The sequence below is a fragment of the Arvicola amphibius genome, chromosome 7 (assembly GCF_903992535.2).
Source record: "Arvicola amphibius chromosome 7, mArvAmp1.2, whole genome shotgun sequence".
Classification (NCBI taxonomy): Eukaryota; Metazoa; Chordata; class Mammalia; order Rodentia; family Cricetidae; genus Arvicola; species Arvicola amphibius.
In genome coordinates, this window is record NC_052053.1 from 102,205,412 (window position 1) to 102,229,931 (window position 24,520).

General features: G+C 44.9%; 2 protein-coding genes across 12 annotated transcripts in view; one reads left to right on the plus strand and one right to left on the minus strand.

The window, feature by feature from the left end:
- Positions 1-4,600: 4,600 nt before the first annotated feature.
- On the minus strand, positions 4,601-20,383 carry Zbtb1 (zinc finger and BTB domain containing 1). Of its 4 annotated transcripts, none has more exons than XM_038337169.1 (2): positions 19,738-20,383; positions 4,601-7,802 (listed from the first exon to the last, which is right to left on the minus strand). In XM_038337169.1, the coding sequence occupies exon 2, from the start codon at positions 7,784-7,786 to the stop codon at positions 5,645-5,647; it is 2,142 nt and encodes a 713-aa protein (XP_038193097.1). In that variant the 5' UTR covers positions 7,787-7,802; positions 19,738-20,383; the 3' UTR covers positions 4,601-5,644. The 4 variants fall into 4 exon arrangements, with proteins under 4 accessions (XP_038193097.1, XP_038193096.1, XP_038193098.1 ...); XM_038337168.1 differs by lacking the exon at positions 19,738-20,383 and adding an exon at positions 19,215-19,394; XM_038337170.1 differs by lacking the exon at positions 19,738-20,383 and adding an exon at positions 18,918-19,150.
- The window catches only part of Zbtb25 (zinc finger and BTB domain containing 25), a 28,278-nt gene continuing 23,495 nt past the window's right edge, over positions 19,738-24,520 (plus strand). The window contains exons 1-3 of one of the 8 annotated variants that reach the window (XM_038337175.1): positions 21,016-21,442; positions 22,584-22,704; positions 23,244-23,343. The gene's annotated coding sequence lies outside the window, so the exon portion shown is untranslated. The other 7 variants (XM_038337176.1, XM_038337179.1, XM_038337173.1 and 4 more) reach the window with 7 other exon arrangements.

The following is a 24,520-nucleotide window of genomic DNA, read 5'->3' on the forward strand; positions in this document are numbered from 1 at the left end:
TGAGGAGCTTCCCAGATATCTACAGAAATTTTCATAAATGGAGCTACACATCGTTAGAATAACCGCCTTTTGTTTTTAAGCAGTCCTTTGGTAAAGCAACCACACTATCCCACTGGTGGAGGGAAATAGTGAGTTTCTTACCCACATCTATTAGAGCAAAAAAGAAACTGGTTATTGTTATCTTGTTTTTTTTCTTGGGGAGATTTGCTCAAGTAGTCTGACTTCAACTCACCAGTTCCATGACCAATACAAGGAAACAGAGGTTGGTGGAAACTAAAACACAGAGCAGGCACAGGGGGAGGAAGGGAAGCCCCAGCAGAGACCTGCAATGTGAATTCAAACTAACTTTCAACTGATTATTGGGCCCTCAGATAACTAGCTATTCCACGAAATGTTTTAAATGTCACAATATCAAAATATTCTTCAGCATTTCAAGTCCACAACATTCCATATGACACATTCAAATCAAGTTTTGCTTTCTGCTTTCGTCACCTCACCTCAGATTGTTCCCAAGTACCCACTATTACCAGCCACCTTACCAGGCACCACAGATGAGATGACCAAGGAGCATAGCCTCACACGATCTTTATCGTGTGTCCTATGCTGAAAAGGCACTTCTTTGTAGATGGAACATGTGTCTTCACGATTAAGGACAAGAATGTAGCCTACCCCAAAGATTAAGTTCAAACTCCAGGTTGAATATACAGTTTCTGTGTGGCTTAGGAAAGATAGTTTTTGGACCTTAGTCCCCCATCTGGAAAATTAGTATACTTACCTCAAAGGGGATGAGAATCAATTAAAATTATGTGTACAAAACATCTGAATATAGCGTGCTGAAGAAATGGACGCTCCGATTATCGGGAGCCTGACTTTGAGCAGACTGTGGGTTTCCTAAGCTAGAATGTTCAGCTTCAAATTCTTACTATGAAGGATGGCATCACTTTTGCTAGTTTCCTAGTGCCAATGCCTATCATGCCCTGTTTACTGAGCTGAGCTACTGAGCACTGAGGACAGGATTCTATGAGAATATGCTCCCCTGCAATCCTATTAGTGGTAGAAAACTGGCATTTTGTCATTGGGAAGGACTTATTCAGAAAAAAAGAGGACAGTGAACAAAGCCGAGGAAATGATCGAAACAGATCAATGGGGTGGGGCAGCTCTTTTCTTTCTTTTAAACAACCTGTATCATGTAGTCCAGGCTGGCGTCGAACTCTTGGTGCTCCTGGCTGAAGCTCCCAAATGCTGATTTTCAAGTATGTGCCATCATATCCAGCTCTTAATGATAAAGCCAGTTCAAATTAGGAATGTCAAATTTTAAAGTTTTCAGCTGTATATAAACACACATTTGGGTCTTTTTCTTTGAGCATTGGTGTTATCTCTTTTTGTTAACAAGGGCAGTTTTACTCTTCAATATTACAGCTATTATACTGGCTTTTAAGAAGACTTTTTCAGGGCTGGAGAGATGGCTCAGAGGTTAAGAGCATTGCCTGCTCTTCCAAAGGTCCTGAGTTCAATTCCCGGCAACCACATGGTGGCTCACAACCATCTGTAATGAGGTCTGGTGCCCTCTTCTGGCCTGCAGGCATATATTGTATGCAGAATAAATAAATAAATGTTTAAAAAAAAAAGATTTTTTTCAGAGATCTAGCAAATACAGAACTTTATTAGTGATATAAAAGAATATCGCTTAACCAGTGAGAAGTTACCACCAACCACCTCCACCTGGCTCTTAGGGGCACATCCTGGCCATGCTTATAACCACAATCCCACTGGGTATTTCAGCTACAGTTGGATTAGCCTAATCAAGACCTGAATCCTACACCTCCTGCTCCAAACTCATATATCGGTTTCCACTCAGTTTTCAATCGCGTTCATATTTCTGCTTCAAGTTGAAACATAGACTTTCAATCCCATTGTTGTTCTGTCTTAGCAAGCTGTCCTCAATAGTATCTTTCATTTTTCGGAGACAGGGTCTTACTATGTGAACACCAGTGCAGCCCTGAACTCAAGTGGTAGCCTTGAAACTAGCCTAGCCTCTTGCATGCTGAGATTACAGGCACTCAGTTTAATTTAAACCCCACCCCTCTTTTTTTTTTCTTTTTGTTTTTCAAGAGAGGTTCTCTGTGTAGCCCAGACTGTCCTGGAACTCACTTTGTAAACCAGACTGACAACAAACTCAGAGATCGGCCTGCCTCTGTCTCCTGAGTGCTGGGAGTAAAGGTGCATGTCACCACCGCCCAGTAGCTTAATTCTTTTAAAATGTTTTGCTTAGAGTCAAATTGTTCATTATTTTATATTAATTAAACATTTGCTATATTCCATGATACCCATGTGAGTCATTTCTCTGAAAAACTTTCATTTCAAAAATATGGGCAGTTAGCTGGGTATGGTGGAGCATACTGCAATCCCAACACTCCCAAGGAGCACTAGAAGGATGGAGCTTTCCAGTCAGCCTCTTGCTGTACAGAGCAAGCCCCTGACTCAAAAAACAAAGAACCTGAAAGGACGCGAGAAGCTGAGCGCTGCAGCTCACATCTGTAACTCCTGAACCTGGGAGGCTAACGGCAGAGGAGCAGCGTGATCCTGAGGCAAGCCTGGGTTAGACAGTGAGTTGCAACATAGACGGGGAGGGATGAAAACCAGTTGAGTCCTGGTCTTTTGTTGCCTTGGTTCTACTTTATTAAGTCCTGAGGTCCAGTCTTTAAGAAATCATAGATCCACATTGTAATGTCAACGTTGGTAGAAATGGATTATTTCTCCCAGCTTTTTTTTTTTTTTTCTGTTTCTGAAAGGGAAACTTCACACATAGCTCAGGGGCAGAATGGCTGCCCTAGTACATCAGGGCTCTAGGTTTGATCTGGAGGGCGGGGGGGGGGGAAGGGAATCCAATTAGACTATTTATTAAGAAATTTCAGAAATGGGACTTCAAATAAAAAGTGTCATTAAAAAGAGGGGAAAGATGCTATTCTTCTCTGGTCTCTCTTTTCCTCTCCAGGTCTGAAAACTAGGATCCTGAATGTGTGGTTAAAGGCCTGGAGTCACTGTCCTCACAGCCCAAGGAGAGAGAGGGGTCGAAGGCGGAGGAGGTGCTGGATGTTTCCATCCCCCTTAATTCTACAAGCTAAGTAACTTTCTGTTTTCTTTTTTTAATTTATTATTATGTATACAGTGTTCTATCTGCATGCTTGCATGCCCGCCAGAAAAAGGCATCAGATCTCATTACAGATGGTTGTGAGCCACCATGTGGGTGCTGGGAAATGAACTCACTCGGGGTGTCTGGAAGAGCAGCCAGTACTCTGAACCTGAGACATCTCTCCAGCCCAAGCTAAGTAGCTTTTACCTGAACCCTGTCTTGTTAAAGAAAATGAATTGTACATTCTACTTGGAGAAACCTGTTATACCCTGTAGCTTAATTCCCAAAAATCATGCATACTATACAGTATGAAATAGAAAACACAACCAAACATGGCTTTTCCAACTGTCACAGCTGGGTAAAGTTAGGTTACATTTGCTTCCTAATTTATTAGTTGTTAGCATACACTAAACACTAACTGAAACCCCTCTCGCTCATAAGAGGGGTCCCCTCCTCAAAAAGAGGAGATATTTAAAAAGTGGGAGAGCCTTTGCAACAGGAATTCTGACAGGGAAAAGTGATCCCCCCAAATGAAGCCCCCCAAGACACTGTATAACTTGACTTTGTCTTCCCTTCCTTTACACTGCTCTTTAATATCTGGCTTTGTGAGAACACTTGTCAGGTGCTTCCCAGTAACTCACGTACATCTTATATTTTCTTGTCAGTTTTAAGTACTTGTTAAACTCTTAGATCTAAGAGACTTTAAAACAAGTGACCTTTCAGCTTTTCCCGCTAACTAATTCCCACGATCTCCTTACGTTTTTTGTGTCTCTCTTCCCAAGATCAGGTTTCAACAGGCTTGGCTTGCGTACTCTCCATTCGTGCGCGCTCCCTGCTCAAGTACTTTCAGCTAACCCTGTCCTAGCCAACACGTCTCTCAGTTCTCTTGGCAACTTGTGCTTTTATGCAAATAGCATGTAAAAATATGACTTGCGTGCCTTAAAAATATCAAGAGCAAGAAGAGCAATGTTTTTAAACTACTATCCACAAATCAAAGCCATAGTTTTGTGTTTTTTTTTTTTTGTTTTTTTTTTTTTTTTCTTTTTTTGGTTTTTCGAGACAGGGTTTCTCTGCAGCTTTTTTAGAGCCTGTCCTGGAACTAGCTCTTGTAGACCAGGCTGGCCTCGAATGGAAAGCCATACTTTTAATCCCTTTTAATCTAAGAAGGGTGTTTCAAGTAACTCACGTTACAAGGCACTCCAGTCTCTAGATGTGTTTACTGGTGGGTTGTTTCGCCAGTGTTTTAGCTCACATGTAACTGGTGGTATAGACCCTGTCAGCCACCGACAGTGTGACTGCGTCACCTGACAAGTAGACACTGTTTCCAGTTATATGCTGTGATTAGCTAATTGTCCTCAAATCTTGTATTTTTTACAGATGATATATAAAGCCACAACACACTTCCTCCAAATCTTAGTGTAAAACACGACACACTTTTGTGCACTCTACTTTTATAGAACAACCAGATTTATAATTGATTTCTTTATTTTATTAGATTTATCAATATACATGGCAGCTTTTTCAAATCTCAGTTCCAAAGTAATTTTAAAAATGAAAAATAATTTTTCCTTAAATGTCATATTCCTAAAGAGCTATTAAAGTCTTATTTAAAAACAAAATAATTGATAAACTAACACACTTTAGAAATCAGAATATTTTTAAATTAAAATATTTTAATGAATACAGATGTCTTTTTAATTAACTATCATAGTTAAATTCAGTATCACAAAACGAAATGGCTTATCCCCACTAATTTCTCAAGTGAGGAAAAGTCATTGGGATTTACACTTAATATAAGTTTTAAATGTGATTATTAAATGATAATATTTTATCAATTATAGGAAATGTTCATTTATAGGAATTTCCTTAGGTCCATCAGTCTTAGGCCAGGATTGAGCCCATGTCTACCTTAAAGGTTAGATTCAGTGCACCTCACTTGCCTAAGCTTGTCAATTTAAGAATATGGATTTCATTGATAAGGGAGAATGAACAGTAGACACCCACTATACAACTGACAAAAAGACAAAAAGGCAAAAACAAAAAACCCCAAAAAGCAAAACCAAAAAAGCTAAAAATGAGTAGGATAGTTTTTAAATAATTATTTAAAATTTCTTTTAAAAATTTAAGTAGGAATGGTCAATGATCTAGGGTTTAAAATTTCATAGGATAACCTTAAAATCAAAGTACATAAAATAGTGAAATCATTACCTTATTGGTTAAAAAAAAACTAGTTTAATAGTCACTGAAGGGATAATAGCCACTTACAGTCTACATTGAAAAGTAACTTTAATGGTAGTTAAGAAAACTACGAACAAAGAATGCTCTTAGAAACATCAAAAATGATAACATTTAATGCCTAAAATATACTTAAGGTCCTAAACAAAATGTTAAAGTAAAAGGGCCATGAAAACTTTCCCAACACTTCTTATAAAATCAGTGTCTAAATAGCTCATATCCTTTTTGCTTTGGTGTCCTGCCTATCAGCTAAACATTCGTACAGTAGGAAGCCCCTCAGGTTCTTTTCAAATGCTTGGCATTATAATGTGATCTCATATCCTTCCTCAAATTAAACTTTGCTCCACATATTCCACACGTATAGAGATGAACATCCATATGCTGCTCCAGTTGCTCATTATTTGGGAATATCTGAAAGCAGACCTGGCATATAGTCTCACCAGCAGATAAGTGGGAAATCATATGCCGTACATGGTCATGTTTTCGGAAGTTTCCTTGATCACAAATGGAACAGACATACCTGGCCATGCCTTTGTGCATGTCATTGTGCAGACGCAACTGCCGCTCTCTTAAAAACTGCTTTCCACATGTCTGACACACAAACTGCTTTTCCTTAGTATGAACAGTATAGTGTTCTCTCAAATGACAGCGCTGATAAAATCCTTTTCCACACAGATTACAAAAATGTTTTCGTCTGTGATCTCTTTCATTTTCTTCCATGATGGCACTCTTAAACATATCTTGGTCTAGGCAGCTAGACATATGCTCGACCACTAAGTTTTCAGTTTCGAAACGCTGGCCACAATTGGGACACCGAAAAGGACAAGCAGAGTGTTTAAATAACTGCTTTTTCTGGATACTGTTTATTTGGTAATGACTGTCCCTGAAATCGTCTAGCATCTCAAACATGTCTCTTATCTCAGACTGCTCATCAGGGTTCTCGTCCATGTCCATCTTCTCGTCGGCATTTCCGAGCCCGTTCATCGTCAGATCCTGAGGCTCTCCACATCTCTGAGCGTGTTCCTGGAGCTGTCTGCCCTTGACCAGTATTTGTCCACATTTACCACATGCGCAGATGTTTTCGATGTGTTTGGCTAAGTAATGAGATGACAGGTCCTCCTCAGTTATTGGGAGTCCACACAACTCACAAGAGGTATTGTCAGCATCCTCTTGCCCTGGACTGCTATTGGTGGGGGGTCTCATACCTTCTAAACTACTTCTTTCATCCACACTTACGGACATCCGAGGTTTTAGGGTTTTCCTACCACTCTTTTTAATGCCGACATCTTCCTCAACATAGTATCGATAAAATGGCTCTTCGGGTTCATCTTCTAACTCATCATTGTCCGTGGATTCATTGCAGTCTTTGTCAGCAACTTTAATGATGTTGAAGTCTTTCATCTCATCTGTAGGGATATCTTCCGGCTCCATCTTGATAATAATTCTTTTCGTCTCAGTGGCTCTACTTTTGTCTTCACCAGCCGCCATTCCAGACTCCACTGTGCCTTTTCTGCTTGCAGTGGTCGAAGCTGAATCATCAGGCGCCTGGCTGGCGTCTTCTCTGTATTTGTCTGTCTGTGCGGAAAATGTTTTGGAAGACTCCTTTTCACCAAGTTCCGCTTTGATGTTACTATCTTTGCCATCTCTAATATCTACTATTCGGTGGTATGCTCTCGCCGTGCTTTGGTATGAATGTCTGTTAGTGCAGGTCAGCACATGCTCGTCTAGTAACTTCTCACAGCTGAAGCCAAATCCACAACTATCACAGGTAAAACTCCGCCCAAAGCGTCGTGACACACGTTCTTTTGGAGTAGATAACTTGGACACAGAGCTTTTTTTACACACATCAAATATTGGCTCAGGAAAATTAGCTAACTGTAAAGATTCTTCATCGGGCTCTCTGTTATGTGGTGTATTCACCGTTGAACTGGGCTCTGCACACCACCTGCTGGCTTCACTGCCATTCCTAGCCACCGTGTCTTCATACATCCTCACCCCAAAGATCATCTTGCTGTTCTGTTTGCTTGAAGCGGAAGACGAACACTTTGAACTAGAACAGTCTGCGTCCTGTATGTCTTCTAAGCAGTCAGGAACGTTGTACAACTGTAGGTAGTTCATTGCCACCTTGAACTGCTCAAAACTGGAAGGAGCAGTCATAATCTTTCCTAAATACATGAACTGCAAAATGAGATCAAAACACTCAGCGCTTATTTTCATGTTGCTGAGATTCAGCTGTGCAGTACTGTGCTGATGGTTCATGAAGAACATTCTAAAATAGGAGCTGCAGGCCGCCAAGACCGCTTTGTGTGCCTGGAAGTAAATGTCGTCAATAGCAATGCAGCAGTCACAGAGGAAACCCCACTCTCTCTGGTTGTTGAGCTGCTGAAGGACATAGCTGCTGTGGCTGGGCTTTGCCATCTTCTAGTAATCAGACCTGCGTAAAACAAAAACGACAGCCAGACATCAGGCAGGCGCTTTCAATCAAGACATGGTTTGCTATGCTAATGAAGCCAGTAATAAGCCTAAATTATTTTTTAAATTTGAAGACAAAAATATTTAGCTATTTATTCAATTTTCTTAAATTGAACAAAAGGCACCAAAAGCAAAAAACTTAACATTTTTAATGTTAAAAGTGAGGCAGAGGCAAGCAGATCTCTACAAATCCCAGACCAGCTGGTCTACACAGCAAGTTCCATGCCAGCCAAGGCTACAGAGTGAGACCTTGTATCCAAACAAACAAGGAAGGATGCATGAGGACTCCTGAAACCCTACCTTTAAAAAGCTGGGCACAGGTGCATCTTTACACCCAATAGACTTGCTGATGGGCCAGCCAGCTAGCCTACTTATGAAATTCCAAGTCAACGAGAGACCCTGTCTCAAAAATAAGGTAAACAGCACCTGAGGAACAATGCTTGAGGTTGACCTCTGGCCTCCATATGCACACACACACACACACACACATGCTCCTATACACAAATGAACATATACACACAAAAACTGTCTTCATGCTAGGGGAAAAACACATACTAAATTTGAAAGGGTAGACATCTTAAACAACAGAACACACGAACAACAAAAGTAAATAACTTAAACTAAAAGTTAATAATTTGAGTGTAGAGCATTAAAAGCCTCTTCAGTGATTTGATATCAAGAACTGTTGCTTATCTTTAAAGTGTACTAAAAAGAAGTCTTCTTTTCTCAAATTTACTTTGGGGTTTTAAAAGTTATTTTATATGTACCACATACATGCCAGAGCCTGTGGAGGTCAAGGAGGGCATTCAATTCCTTGGAACTGGAGTTAAAGGTAGATTAAAGTACCTATGAATAAATGCTGGGAACCCAAGCATTTAAGAGCTTTAAATTTAAATAAAATTTATTTCAAATAAATAATTAAAAAAAATAATTTAAAAAAAATTAAATAAACATTTAACTGCAAGAGCACTAAGTGTTTAACTGCTGGGCCATCTCTCTTGCCCTCTACCTAAGGTTTTGGGGACAAGAGTTCTACCATATAATTATGAGCACCTCAGACTCAGACGCCTACTTCAGTCTCCTGAATACAGGATCACACATGTGAACCCTTATCAAAGCAGGGCCATAAGTGTTTCATTTTTTTATTTGCTTGAAATTTTCCACAGAAAAAATTTATCAGGGCTGGAGAATGGCTTAGTGGTTAAGAGCATTCCTACAGAGGATCCATGCCCGATTCCCAGTTCCTACATGGCAGCTAACAACCATTTGTACCTCCAGTTCCAGGGGATTCAGTGCCCCTTTCAGGTCTCCAAGGGCACTGTACATATTTGGTGCACAAACATACATACAAGCAAAAGATGAATACACATAAACTAAATCTTTTAAAAATAAATCAAAAATTCTATTTAAAAAATCTGCTGGGTTTGGTGACCTAAGTCTTTAATCCTAGCACTTGGGAGGCAGAGGCAAGCAGATCTCTGTGAGTTCCAGGCCAGCCAGAACATACAGTTAGACCCTGTCCCAAAAAACAGGAAATAAAAAAGCTGGGTGGTGGTGGTATACACCTTTAGTCCCAGCACTCGGGAGGCAGAGACAGGAGGATCTATCTCTGTGAGTTTGAGGCCAGCCTGGTCTACAGAGCTAGTTTCAGGATAGGCCTCAAAGCTATAGAGAAACCCTGCCTTGAAAAAAATGAAGGCAGCAAATGAAGGGCCAGAAACAGAATTGCTACAACTAGTATTATATAAAACAAATCTACACAATACTACAACTGAATGCAAAGGGTTAAAAAGTATAGAAAAACACTGACCCAAGCCCATTTTAAGTAGGGTGAGATTGTGAGGTCACTGGTCATCCCACTGTATGATTCACAGTAACTTTTAATGAAAAATAAAGGGCTGGAGAGATGGCTCAGAGGGTAAGAGCACTGGCTGCTTTTTTCCAGAGCACCTGAGTTCAATTCCCAGCAACCACATGGTAAACTGTCTGTAATAAGATCTGGTGCCCTTTTCTGGCATGCAGGCAGAAATAAAATAAAATAAGGAAAGAAAAAGAGAAAGAAGCAAAGAGGACCAATAGCTCTAAAAAAGACTTTCTAGTATTAGCAGTTGTTGAAAACTGAAAAAACCTGAGTGGAGCCTAGTGGTGCCCACACACGGAGGAGATGAAACTGAGCGAGGCAGCGCAGGATCCCAGTCTTGCCCTCCCATTCTGCAGCTTGTTTACCACCATGCACCCAGTATCAAGGTGGGAATAACAACTACAAACACAGGGACTCACACGGTTAATGTGTAAGGCGTGAGGTTTGCCATGTAATCATTAACGGAAACAATACTGGCTGCGGTTCTAACGGTTGTATGGCGATGTTTATTTGAACACCAGGAGGTAAATCTAACTAGATAACGTGGTTTCCTTCCAAGTAAGAGCCAAATGACAGAGTCAAAAAATTCTAAGACCTGTTTTTATCCAAAATGAAAAACAGTGATTTGGCCACTAACTAAAGTCAACTACATATGTACTTCAATTAGTTAAAAATCCATAGTTTGCATTAATGTAAACAAGCACTACACCCATTGGTACAGCCTCTTAAGCACTTTGATGCACGGTTTTTCATTCAATAAATCAGTCACTGTACTCAGACAGTACTGAGATCAGCAACAGCACCGGTGTCCCAAAGGCCAAGGTCATTTGGAGGTGTTTTCTTCCCAAGATTAGTGACGTCTCCCAACTGCAGTCAGGAAGTGTCTGCTCTATAGAAGGCAGCACGCTGTGGTGGAGAACAAACACCAAATCCAAATGCCCGATGTAAACCCCACTGCCTCTGTGTGTCGCATCCACCTGTCTTTCCCATCCTACTGTGAGATGTTGAACAAGGGCTAAGGGAGTTTTCAGTGCTACCCCTACAATTTCCAGGCAGACCTACAATTATAGTTCCAGCAATGTTATTATTTATTATACAACTTTATTATCTACTTGTAAAACTGATTTTACCCAGAGAGTGGGGGCTGGGAGGATCTAAATTCTTGGAAGACTTTTAGCTTATCTCTTTTCAAGTTTTGCATTGCACTCACATAAAGCAGCTGGGTGTGGTGGCACATTCCTTCAAGCCAAGCACTTGGGAGGCAGAGAAAGGAGCCCTGAATTTCAGGCCAGCTTCATCTATAGTTCCAGGATAGCCAGGGCTACACAGAGAAACCGCTGTCTCTAATCCCTACTCCCTGCCAAACAATGGTATAAAGCATTTACTTTTATTAAACAGTTAACAATTTCACTCAAATTCCAAAGGTTGCTTTCAATTTTTTAATTTATACTTAAAAAAAAAAAAACTGTTGGGATGGGGCGGGGAGGGGGTAGAGAAGGCTCAATGGCTATGAGCACTTGTGGCTTACAGAGGACCTGGGTTCAATTCCTAGCACTCACACGGGGTCTCACAACTTGTCTGTCTATAACTCTAGTCCCAAGGGATCTGAGGCCTTCTTCAGACCTCAGCAGGCACCAGGCACACAACCTTGGTGTACTAACATATAGAGAGGGAAAACACTCCTACACAAAATAATAAAATAAACAGATGGAAAAGAAATGTTCATGGGTGTGGCTTTAATTCCAGCACTGGGAGGCAAATGGGGAGATCTGTGAATTCCAGACCAGTCATGGCCAGAGTGAGACACGGTCTCAAAGCAAACCAAAATATCACCAAAATTTAGTGGGCTTTACATTATGTAGCTTATCAAGACGTTTATTTACATAAACAGAGTCCTTGTATTTCACCTGCTCAGGTTCTTGTTCGTTACCAGCTATCACTGAACAGAAGTAAAACCCTCAACTTGCATTCAGAGTTCTGACATCCAGGAAAGTACTCCAGCAATAAGGAGGCAGGGATCCAATACATCTTACAACACAACTAAAAATTACTTTGAAAGCATTTACCAGCTTATTTTAAAAGTAAAAATTGGTCACGAAATACATCAACTGTATTAAGCAATTCAGTAGATCTAAGCCCAAAAGTCTTATTTCACAAAAAGGCAACATCTATGACGATTAAACATTAGATCAGGATACAGTTAACTGTGTAAACCAGGTACTGGGACTACTGACAGGGACTCAGATGGTATTAAAACTTCCTTGGTACTTACTATCCAGCGTGGCCTTCTGCAAAGACCATCAACTAAGGACTGGGTGCAGGTCCTGAATTTAGGTGCTATCGTACAGATGACAAACTTCATCTGAATGATGGTTGTAGGCTGTAATGTGATTTTTTTATCTGTCTTTACTGGTATGGTCCCTAAATATACTATGTAGCCTTTTTTTTTTTTAATTTAAATACAGGGTCTTATGTAGCCTAGCCCGGCCTCAAACTCTGTAGTAGAGGATGATGACCTTGAACTTCTGATCCTCCTCCTTCCACCTCCCAAATTCTAGAATTACAGGCCTGTTTTACTAAGTGCTTGGGCTGGAACCCAGGGCCTCCCACATGCTAGGTAAGCAAGCACTCATCAATGAGCTACACCCCCAGCCTTGGAGAAGCCATCGTCAGTACATTTCTCACATAGTAAAATTTCAGCAATAATTTATTCCATGGCTAAATTTCTAAATGGAAATAAGTTTTTACCTGATGATGTAAGCATCTGTAAATATGTACATAAAACAGTGGTAGCACACACCTTTAATCCCAGCAGTTCCACACTGCCAGAGGTACACAGGGACAGAGACAGACAGGCAGATAGACACACACACACACACACACACACACACACACACACACACACACACACAGACAGAGTCCAATTTCTAAAAGGAACAAAAATTTTGAGGTTCTCTGTTTAAAACTTATGGAAGCCAGGTGGTGGTGATGCACATCTTTAATCCCAGAACTCGGGAGGCAGGGGCAGATGGATCTCTGAGAGTTCGAGGCCAGCCTGGTCTACAGAGTGAGGCTCAAAAGCTACACAGATAAACCCCGTCTTGAAAACCCTAGATAAATAAAGAGATAAAACTTGTGGGAATAACCAGTTGTAGAGATTACTAAAGATAAAAGGTTTTACTTTGAGGCACATAAGAGAAAATGCCAAAACACTATTCACTATTTAAACCAGGCATTCTGGCTTGCTATTAAATTCAGTACTTAGTACAGGAAGTTCTGAATTTATAATGGGATAATGTTCCAAACTTATTTTTAAGTTATTTGGAATCTGAAACACACATTCCCATAGAAACAATGCTATAAATGGTGGCTCAGTCTCATGCTCACACCCAAAAGTCTGTTAGAGCCATCACGTGCCCCGTGTCACTCTTAACAATGCTTGTGTCATTAGTATTCACTGATCTAAGGAGCAGTATGGTACAGTAATGCCCACTATACTGAGCTCTCAAAGACAGGGACAGGCTTGAAGGCCTTAGTGTTCCTGTGCCCAGCAGTCTTCCCACATGGCTGGCACTTAGCACATTTGTTAAGTGAAAGGGGAGGGAAAAAAAGTTCGGGGAAACAGGCACTGCTAGATATGGGTACCAGTTCTACCCGCTTGGTAGCTCCCAGGAAGCCTTTCCGCCCCCTGTATCCTACTCCTCAACCATCAAAGCAGGACAATCACCCTCAGCAAAGGGTTCTTGCAGAAACTAGGAATGGCAATGTTAATGTCATCACACTGAACACCATTTACAAAACTACACACAAAATCAAGTTCAACTTACTGTTCTGCAGATGAGAAGGCAAACTGAGGCTCTCAGGGGGGTTAAGCCATATGCTCAGCCACAGAGTTTCAGCGGCTGTCAGGGTTAAACCTGGGTCTCCAGCCTCCTGGCCTAGGCTCTTCCTATTCCTAACAGCTCCCGTGATTCCTCCTGCTCATCACTAAGCATTGGTGACATGCAGGAACTGTCTGTACTTAAGACATCCTCACATTTCCACTCTTTTGCTGGAGACTGTGTCTTATTGGTTGGCTGGTGTTTCTGTTGCCTACTCAAGCCAACAGCTGTCACTTCTAAGAGGTATGCTGATCTGCTGTCCACCATTTTAATCCCATAGGTTGTGAAACTAGATAAAAACTCAGTGAAAAAAGCTACATAATCGAATTCCTTGAGGTCCTATGTACTATGATAGTAGGCAACCAAATTGCCTTCTTTGGCTTCTTGGCAGGACAATGAATAATAAATGTTACACCAAGCAACACGAATGAACCATTTCTGTGGTTCAATTGGATCCCAGAAATTTGTCCACACTAAAGGCAAAAATAGAGTTTTGAATACTCCTTTTCTCTCCAGTACAAGAGGAAAGGTATTTTATACCTCCATTTTTAACCCCCTACCTAGAGGCAGCATAGCCATTTCCTGAACACCAGACGGCACTGTAGGTCCCAGACTTGAAAGTAGCTACCCCAAAGTTGGTCCCCTTAGCACAGACGTTTGTACTGTTAATGTTTGTGGCATAGGACTCTACTTATTCCCAAGTGTTGTCTGCTGTAATTCTGAGCAACTGACACAGGCCGCTGGCCTATCCTTTATCTTAGAACTGAAGTGTCCAGTAAATGCTGCTGAGTATCCTGCCAGGCAGCTCTTCCCAGTCATCAGTCACTTTCCTTCTTCCAGCAGTCCTTAAAGTCTATAACAAAGTGTACTGTTTCCAGTTCTGCAGCTCGAGTGGCTTCTGCTTAGTTCTAACCAAAATAATGAAAACTCCAATTTTTTTTTTTTTGGAGACAGGGTCTCACTATGTAGATCAGGCTGGCCTCAGAGATCAGCCTACTTCTGCCTCCTAAGTGCTGGAATTAAAGGTATGTATCACCACATCCAGCAAAACTCCAAATTTTTATCTAATTTAAATGAAATAAAACAATAAAAAGTATCTATTCTATGCACAATTCCACTTTTAAACCTTAAATCTCTTAAGATTTCCCCAACCCCAAGAGTGAAAGCTTTTACTTCACAGTATATCCATCCCTAGGGAACCCTGGCTGAGCTGCGATGAAGCAGACACCTCTTTTCCTTGCTCCAAAAGCCCAACATCAGAGACAAATGATAGAGCATCTAAACTGGAGGTTGTGTCAGGCTGTAGGGTCCTTGAGAACAAGGTGTCATGTCAGTCTTGACTACAACCTCTAGCTTCTAGTAGTTACTTGACGTGTGGCTGAATATTTTAACGAGGTTTCCAAGGAATAAATGTTGAAGTGGGCAAGTCTTATATTGCTTATTAGTTTTCACTTTGGCTGTCACCGAAACTTTTAAATCGTTATTGACAACTTACAGTCTTTGTCAACTGATTCTCACAGTACCACGAGATAGGTTCTAAACTACCCTTACTTTTATGAATGAAGAAACAGGTGTGGCAGTTAACTACTCATCCTGTAAACAAGAGAGGGGGCTGAAAACTCTAACTCCTGATTCAAAATGCAGTGTTTCTGTCTCTGTAATCCAGACAACACTTCCTGGGTATGATTATTAAGACGGTGAGGAGCCCCTCTGGGACATTCTAAGCCTCCCACCATCACACTTTCCATTATTGTAAAAGCTCCCGTGGTTCTTGCACTGTCTTATCTGGCAGGCAGAACGCACCCCTCCCTATCGCCTTTCCCATCTGCTGACCCCCACTGCTGGCAATTTCCAGTGGGAAGGTGCTCTTCAATTAGCTCTTAAACGGACAACATGCATCTCACACAGAAATTTATTATTTAATATTTTGTGGGGTTTTTTTGGGGGGGTAAGGGTCTCGCTAAGTAGGCTTGGCTGGCCTTGAACCTATGGGAAGTCCACTTGCCTCTGCCTTCTGAGTGTTTTGATTAAAGTCATACACCCTCACACTCTGCTATCTTTTAACTTTTAATACTCATTATATTTTGTAGTGCTGAAGGTTGAACTTAGGGCCTCAAACAGGATAGGCAAGCATTCTACCACTAAGTTATATCTCCAGCCTTGAAGCATGATTGAGAACAATTTATATTCACATAGTAGTGTTCTAAAAAAGCGTGTCCTCAACACCCTTAATTAAATTTGTATGCATTAAATTTGCATGTATTGTTTTCGGGCTTTATTAGAAAACCAACTTCACAGCTCATCTTTCTTGAATACACCAGGTTAAGTAACTTTTATACTTAGAAATGCACCTTAAACATATGAAATGCCAAATGTGAGTGAAATTTAGGCCAGAGTCCTTGCAGTGCCCCCCACACTCCCCACACACACTGTTAGTCCTTCCCATGCCATAACCTACAACAACACAGTCATTAATGTCCCCTTCCTTCTGATTTCCTTTCTATCATGTTTGTCTGCAGCTTTGGATGCTGATCAAGAGGAACCCACACCATCACAAAAAGACACAGGGATATATCGGCAGTGGTTTTTGGAGTCAAGTATACCCACTCATTCCTAATGGTAAGCTAGGAAGCTCTCTACAAATGAAGGGTTTGTTTTAATGAGTTTAGTCTGCATATATCAACCAGGTAATGGTTGATTGCAACACTTGCAAAGGACGAGAGGAAGCCCACCAAGGTAAACTAAAGCAGCAGCCCTATTAAACATTAAAAATTTACACGTTACTAAATTATAGAATTTGACATCAGCTCAATGCAAAAATCCTCCCCCCTTTCCCGCTACCTGTCAATTTTCACCAATCTGAGTTCTGAAAAGAAAACAGGAGCCTGTAAATGGGAACAGGCCAAAGTGAGACACTGGCAGCATCGATATGCTCAGATGATGCCTTCATATTATTAAAGCAAGGAACGGACTGTTCAGTGATTATCTCTGGGGAGTGGGAGTCACAGCAGCTTTCCTGTTTTGTATTTCGTGTACTTTAGTAAAGGTTCAATTTTTAAAGAACATGCATTTCTATCATTGAAACAGGATTCCACCCAGTACTCAGGAGGCAGAGGCAGGTGAATCTCTGAGTTCGAGGCCATCCTGGTCTACAGACCTGAGTTCCCAGGACAGCCAGGGCTACACAGAAAAAAGAGAAACTCCAGCTCAAAAAATAAATTAATTTTAAAAAAAAAGGAAGGAAGGAAGAAAGGGCATTCCTTCCCACTTTAAGGAAAAATAGATAGAAATAAGTTAATTATGCTCACAGAAGAACATATGAAAGAACAGTAAAGCATTTCCATTATTTTATTACCAGAGACACTACCACAAGGAACCATCAAAAATACGACAGAGACCAAAGTGAACCCTGAAGCAGATGTTTCACAGGTCCTCCCAAGACAAAAGACTGCAGCCTAAAAATATTATTTAGCATTTCTATCATAAATGTCCCATCCCCTACCCCTCGCTTTAGGCAAAGATATAGTTTGTCCTGGCTAGAGAGAAACACTAACCTCCCCCCCCCCCAAAAAAAAGGGCAGCAATACTTTTTCCTGAATGTTAAAAATTAAAAAATGGTGTTGCAAGAACACTGGACACTTTGAAAAGGGGCCTCATTGTACCAGAAACTGACAAACGTGAAGCGTGAGGAAGCAGAAGGCACAAAACTGCAGCTACCACGAATCAAAACACAAGGTCATGAGCAGGTTTGGCAGCACAAACCTTTAATCCTAACACGGTGGAGGCAGAGGTGGGTACACCTCTCCGAGTTCCAGGCCAGCTTGGTCTAGAGTTCTAGGTCAGTCAGTGCTACAAGATGAGACCCTGTTTCAAAAACAAAAACAAATAAAACCCATAAAGTCACAGGCCTGTTATTCCAACACCAGTGAGAGGCTGGAGCAGGAGGATAGAAAAAAAACCAAAGTCTAACTTTTAAAAAAAAATCAAAACAAAATAAAAAACAGTCAACATGGTGCTGCATGCCACTAATTCTAGCACTTAAAAGGCAGAGGCAAGAGGCAGGCAGATCTCTGAATCTGAGGCCAGCCTGCTCTACAGAGCACACACAGAAAGAAGGAACACGAACGAACACACACACACACACACACACAGTCAAGAAGCTATGCTTATGCCCTAGTTAAAAATGGGTTCTTTTCTGACAATGATGTACCCACCACAAGCACTGGTTCAAAACAGAGTGCTCCTGATGTTAGAAATTGGAGGAATTTAGTATTATGAAAACTGAGACTTTGGTTTGTTTGGTTTTTTTCTAATTATGTGTTTATGTGGGGGAGGGGTATGTGCACATGAGTTCCCTGGAACTGGAGTTACAGGCAGTTGTGAGCTGCCTGATAAGGGGGCTGGGAGCCAAATTCGGTTCCCCTGGAAGAAAACCAAGTGCCATTAACCACTGGGCCATCTCTCTAGTCGCAAATTAAGTATTGTTTTGTTTTTTTGAAAAAAGGGTCTTGCCATGCAGGCCAAGTCCAGGTTAGCCTCCAACTCCCAAACCAGCCTCTAAAGTGCTGGGATTATAGGCATGCACAACCACACCCTGTAAAACTTTGGTGTCAATAGTGAAATCCTATTGTTAAAATGGTTGTAAGATGCTATAACCAACACTATACCGTAGAATTCCTACTTATTAACTTTTGGAAAGACATTTCACCTCTTCCCTGCTTTAGTTCCATCTATTTCTTTAAGAGGAAGAACCCCGCATAGCTCCTAATGCCACTCAGTATTACTGAAATTGATTCAAAAAGGAAGTTTACGGTTCTGGGCAACCAACCGGCCATCATTCAGGCTTAAGACTCCTGCACCTTCATCCAGATCACATCCATTGGAGGTGACAAAGTTAGAGAATCTATTTTATACCTTTTTCAAACCAAGGTTGCTTTAACGTTATCATAAGAACTATAGTTTCCCCAAATCTGCTTCAAGGTGCCTTGAACTTCGGCTCAAGAAGTTAACTCTTAAGTGATCTTAAGAACAAAAAACCAGGCTTGGTGGCTCATGCCTTTCAACCCAGAATTTAGGATTTCCTAAGGTAGACGTTCAAGCGATCCTGGGCTTACCTTGCCAGACCGTGTCTCAAAAAATTAAAAAAAAAATGCTTGGAACGCTTTGTGGATTCCAGTGTCAAAGGGAAAAATGTTGCCGCAGCGATACATACTGTACGGAGCTACATTCTGACCAGTGGAGTATCTACGTGTATCTTCACAGCGACAGTCGACTCAGGAACACGATCACACACATACAAATACTCTAGCCCCAGAAAACAAGGACTTTCATTAACCTGCTCCTGACGCGTCCGGAGTTAGAAAATGTCTTGTCAAGCCCTCCGATCACGTGGACGCGAGGCTCAGGTGGAGAGGCAGCCGGGGAGCGGCAGCCTAGCTCAGACCCACGCCGGCACGCTCCAGCCGCAAGGACTCCCTATCGCCACCCAACTCGCTCACCGCCTCTCCCAGAACTTCTACTTGTAAGCGCCCACCACTGGAGGAGAAAAGCACTTTCTTTTCGGGACTCGGGGGTGAAAGGAAAAAAAAAAAAATCTCGTCCACAGAAAAATCCCCAACCCCCTGAGACCTACCACTTTTGACCCGAACAAAAAGCGTGTGTGCTGACGAGAGGGGGGTGGGAAAGAGCGAAGCAGGAATCCGCGCGGCCCAGCCGCCTCCTCCCTCGGAGCGCGCCCAAGTCTGCGGCCTCCGGCTCCGGGACGCTCCCCTCCCACCGACCGCCCGGCCGCAGCTGGAAGTTAGCGAAGCGCGCTCCGGGCCCGTCAATCAAGCGCGGCCTCCCGCCTCCACCTCTCCTCCCCCTCCCCCACCCCAAAATAAAATAAAAGGAAAAAGAAGTAATTTGGGAAGTCGTCTGGAGAGGGGATTCGTCCCGGACCCGGGGAGGCCGCGCGCACCGGACTGACCGCCGGCACCGAAGCAGGCGGGCCGGCTCAGCAGCCCCCCGCCACCGGATCCTCGCCGCGCGCCCTCCGCGCTCCAGCTTCCCCCGCACCGGTCGCCGCCGCCGCGGGCCACGCACTCCACACCAGGCCCGTGGCCCGGCTCGGGTCAAAGTTGCGCAAATCGCTCCGACGACTGGCAGATACTCACCGGGCGCGGCGGGACGCGCGGCTGCGGAGGTTTTCGGGAGTTTCGAGCGGCGGGGCCGCGGGGCGAGCGGGCGGGCCGGCGGAGGCGAGGGGCCGCGGGCTGCAGTTGACGGCGCGCGGCGCTCGGCTGGGCTGCGCCGAGACACTCCGGCTGTGCCAGGGACTGCGCTGCAACAAAGGACTTCCGCTGCCGCACAGCCGCGCCTGCCGCACCGCACTGAGCCGGCCCCGCTTACGCGGCGACTCCGGGTCTGCCCACCAGTTCGCCGCGGCGTCCGCCAGCCTTCCCCTCCCTCTCGCCCGCCCACCCACTCCGCCGCTGGCGGCTAGGGGCACCCGCGGTCGCCTGTTGGTTGCAACAAGTTTCTGCGTCGGGGCCGAGGAGGCTGGCACTGCCCGCAGCGGCGCGGGCGCCCGGGCGGCGGCTGGAGCAGCACTCTCGCCCCAGTCCCCTGGGTCGCCTTGGCCCTCCTCCTGTTTGCACAGCTGGACGCCGCTGGGATCCTCCCGACTCCCCCCGGGGCCTGATGCTGCTCGCCCTGTGCCCAGATATCACACCCCTGCCCCGCAGGGCCCCGCAGTTGGGCCCGCCCCCGCGCTCCACCCTGGACGCTCTGGGGGCGCTGACACCCTCGTCCCGTCCCGCCTGAAGCTCGTCCGCTCGGGGTCGCCCGTTCCCCGCGCCCCTCCACCCCTCCTCGCGCGGGCCCGCCGGCCTGTGGCCTGAGTCACTTCCCCCGCCATGCCCCGCCCGGCCCGCCTCCTGCCCTGGCTCCCGCCGCGCGCGGCCGCCTGCCCCGCGCCCTCACCCCGCTCCCGCCCCATCCGCGGGTGCATCCCTTGCCCGTCCCCACCCAGGGCCGAGGGGGGCACCCGTGCTTTTGCACACGCCGGGGGGAAAGTCCCCGGGGTCACGCGGAGGCGTGTAGGGGAGCCTGTGACGCTCAGGCTTGTCCCCACACTTCCGCCTCCAGTCACGACTGGGGGGGACCGTGGCAGAGGCGCCCGAAGCACTCGCCGACCCCCGCCTGGGCCACTCCGGCAGCAGGCGCGCACGTACGCACGCACGCACGCGATGCACACCAGTCCGGGTGCCGCCGGCTCCCCCGGCAGCCAGATCACGTGGGCCCGGCGCGGGAAGCCGCGCGAGAGCAGCCCGCCGGGTGCGTGAGCGGGCGCTGGCGCGTGCTTGTGCGCAGCGCGGGAGCCCGCCCCTCCCGCACGGAGAAGCCCGCCCGCCCGCCACCGCGGCGGAGTCTGGGTAAGCAACGCGGCCCTGCCCCCCGTGGGGCTGCTCCGGGCTCAGTCCCTGCCGCCGCGAACCGCCCCGGGCGGCGGCTGCAGCTGCACCGGTCGCGGGACAGATGCAAGTAGCCGGGGACAGGGGTGTTTTTGGTCCGTTGGAGATGTCAGTCAGGACCCGGAGGAAATTAGCAACGGCGAGCCAGTGCTGGGCGCGCGGCGTGTGGAGCCGCCCTTGGCTGTGGGCCGCCGCCGGGGCCTAATGCAGGCGGGATGGCGCGCGCGGGCTCTGCACAGCCTTGGAGCCCATCCCACTGCGGGCCGGGTTCCGACCGGGCACAGAAGTCTCGATCCGACAGTGGCTGCTAGCTCCGGGCGACAGCACCAGGCCTACGGCTCTAGCTAGTGGGCGGGTATCCTGATCAGGCTGCGCAGCCATCACTCTCCCCTCCCCCATCCAGTTTGTGAGTACCTAGTTTCTAAGGCAGGTAGCCCCCAACCCTGATCAGTTATTTTTTTCCCCACGTGTTTTATTATAGCCAAATGCTTTTTTTCTTTTCGGAGTCTGCCCCCATCTTCTCACTGCCTCCCTAGCACTAATTTGGAGAAATCAAGCCGTTATCAGTTGCTTAGGAGACGCACAGCGCTGTACCTGGAACCTGATAGCTAGTGTTGTGTTTTATAAATTAGCTCCCGTATCCCTCTAAGGGATTGAACTTGGCGTTCCAGCAAGTCCTTTAAAGGCTGCGGAGCTGTTGATTGTCAGGATTAAAGTACATCTTGGAATCTGGGTTTTCAGAACTGAAAAGGTACCTTAAGTAAAATGGAGTTCATCCCTCTCATTTCACAGAAGACACCGGACCTAAAAAGCATAGTGTTGCTTGATCAAGATGATCAAGGTGCAGCCCTTTCATGGTTAGGCTTTAGGGCTGCCGACACTTTGCCATTGTGCCAGGACGGCAGTGCTGGTTCATCCTGCTTCGGACAGTGTACCCCCCAGAAGTGATTGCACTTGGCTTGCAGGACTTCTCAGGTTGATTGGAAAGTTCGGCCTGGCTATTGCGATGGCTCTAGAGAGTAGTGGATAGGACTGTTTCGGGGTGAGTTGTACGGCAGTGTATTTTGGAGCCAAAATCTCATTTCCTCTTCTACGCCCCCAACACCAATTCAACTTTATACTCACGGGGACAGGCCCTGACACTTACCTATTTTGTTTTTTCAGACTTAGCGTCTTGGTATATAGTCCAGGCTAGTGTAGAATTGGTGATCGGGCCATCTTACATCAGGTTCCTGGGTGCAGGGACTACAGTTGTATGCCACCTCGTCTGACCACTGTTTCTTCTTTAGTTTAGTCTTTCAGCAACCGGGGTATGTTTTAGCTAAGATCAGATCAGTGAGCCACTGCCAGACAGTGGGGTAGACATGAAATATTTCAGGTGACTGGGGTGTAGTTAGGCAGTGGTGAAAACATCAGGGGTGGACAGCAAGAAGAGCGCCCCCCCACACACACTAGACACTTGTGCCCAGCACTAGAATGAATTTTTTTTTAGCTAAAAATGACTTGTTGTCGCTGTTTGTTTAGTTTTATATGTTAACCTTTGCCAGCTGTTTTCATAGGTGAATTCCCTAAAAAGGTGGTATTGTCTCCGTGTTACACATGTGTTAAGCCTGCAGAAAGGAACCAGAGAGACGTTCTGACTGTGGTGCCGGTCACTTGCAGAGGAATGTAAGCCTAGATCACTTATCTTCTAAGTCTAGTCAGTGCTCCTTTGCCTTGTATCTTGCTCCCACTTCAAGCTGGGAAGGGGGATGAGAGAATCGCCTGTGGCTGATTTATTGGCGCCTGTGGTTGCCCAGAGAGGCCAGGCAGGACTTTCAGCTGCCCTCTATGCCTCACAGAGTGGAGCTGTGTACTTCCACCCTATCTCCTGAGGGGAATGCAAAGGAGCCAGGCTGTCTAGCTGGGGAGGAGGGGCCCAAGTGGCTTGGCAGTAAAATATCCTGACCATGGCTGTGCTGCTGGGAAGTGTTGCATAATGCCCCCCCCCCCCACTGACCTACAGTGATTTATTCCTTGCTAGCTGTAGGTGGTGTTTGACCAATTGGTCCATTTTTGTAGTAACAGCTAGCCAAGCATTGGGAGGCTGTATTATTGTAGATTTCCCTGAGAAGAGCAGCACAGGTGTTCTTATCTTGATGACCTGTAAAGTAGTTCTGCACCACTTCCTGTGCCCCCTTTCTCCTTTCTGCTCCTTTCTTCCCCAGAGCGTGTGAGCCTGAGGCCTTTGAGAGAAGGCTGAAAACACTGCTGCAGTTGGCCGTGCTGTGCTAGCTGTGGACTCGGATCCTGTGATCTCTGCCGTCTGTTAGTTAGGTTCCTCAATCAATCCTTTTTCTCTCGCCTGACCAGCTGCTTTGTCGGTTAAGAGCCCTTACTGTGCGTGTAGATGACCCAGGCTTGGTTCCCAGCACTCATGTGGTGGCTAACAGCCATCTGGAACTGTAACTCCAGTTCCAGGGGATCTGGTTCCTTCTGGTTTCCACAGGCTCCTGCACACACAGAGTTTACTTGAATTCATGCAAGTACATACATACAATATGTTCTGCCAGGACTGGTGCACATAAAGGTGATGAACACCTTTTTAATCCCAGCACATGGGAAATAGAGGCAGGTGGATCTCTGTGAGTTCAAGGGCAGCCTTGAACATAGTCAGTGTCAAGTCAGCCAGAGCTACATAATAGGCCCTGTCTCACTCCCACCCACCACCCCCAAAAAGTGGAGGAAAAAGTATCTAAAGCTAATATGTGGTATGATTACTAGTTGATTTTGTTTATACTTGGTTATGCTCTGGGTATTAAACCTGGCATCTTGTGAATGCTAGTCAAAACCTCTACTACTGAGCTATATTATTTCTTCAACCCTTTTTTGGGCTTCTGTTTTCATTTTATTAAACCATTTTCTTCTCTATTAAAAAAAAAATTTAAGCCAGGCCATGGTGGCACATGCTGTCAATCCCAATACTTTAGAGGCAGAAGCAGGCGGAGCTCTGTGAATTTAAGACTAGCTTGGTCTACAGAGTGAGTTCCAGGACAGCCAAGCACAAAACTCTACCTTATTTAGGAAAAATGTTTTTATATTGATAAATTTTTAGAATTTTCCTAGTTCATTGTTTTCCTAGTTATAGATCAAAACCATGTTTTATTGTGAGACACCAGGCTTTTTAGGCAAAGGATCTTTTAGCCTGTGTGGGCCCACGTGGGTAGTGTGCTCGTGGAGACAGGAAATGCTGCTCTAGGTGCGCACAGGGGAAGTGCTGGTGTACGGACACAGGAAGGGGTCTTTAATAAATCAAGAAGAATCATATCCTTTTCGTCCTGTATTAAAATTGTATTTCTAAGATCTGTTGGCTTGGTGCGTTATCAGGCATGCGTGCACACACACACACACACACACACACACACACCATGTTAAGAGATGAAAAGGCCGTTGTCTGCCTCAAACTTTCCTGGTGAAGCTTCCTAGAATGTAACTGTATCGTGCA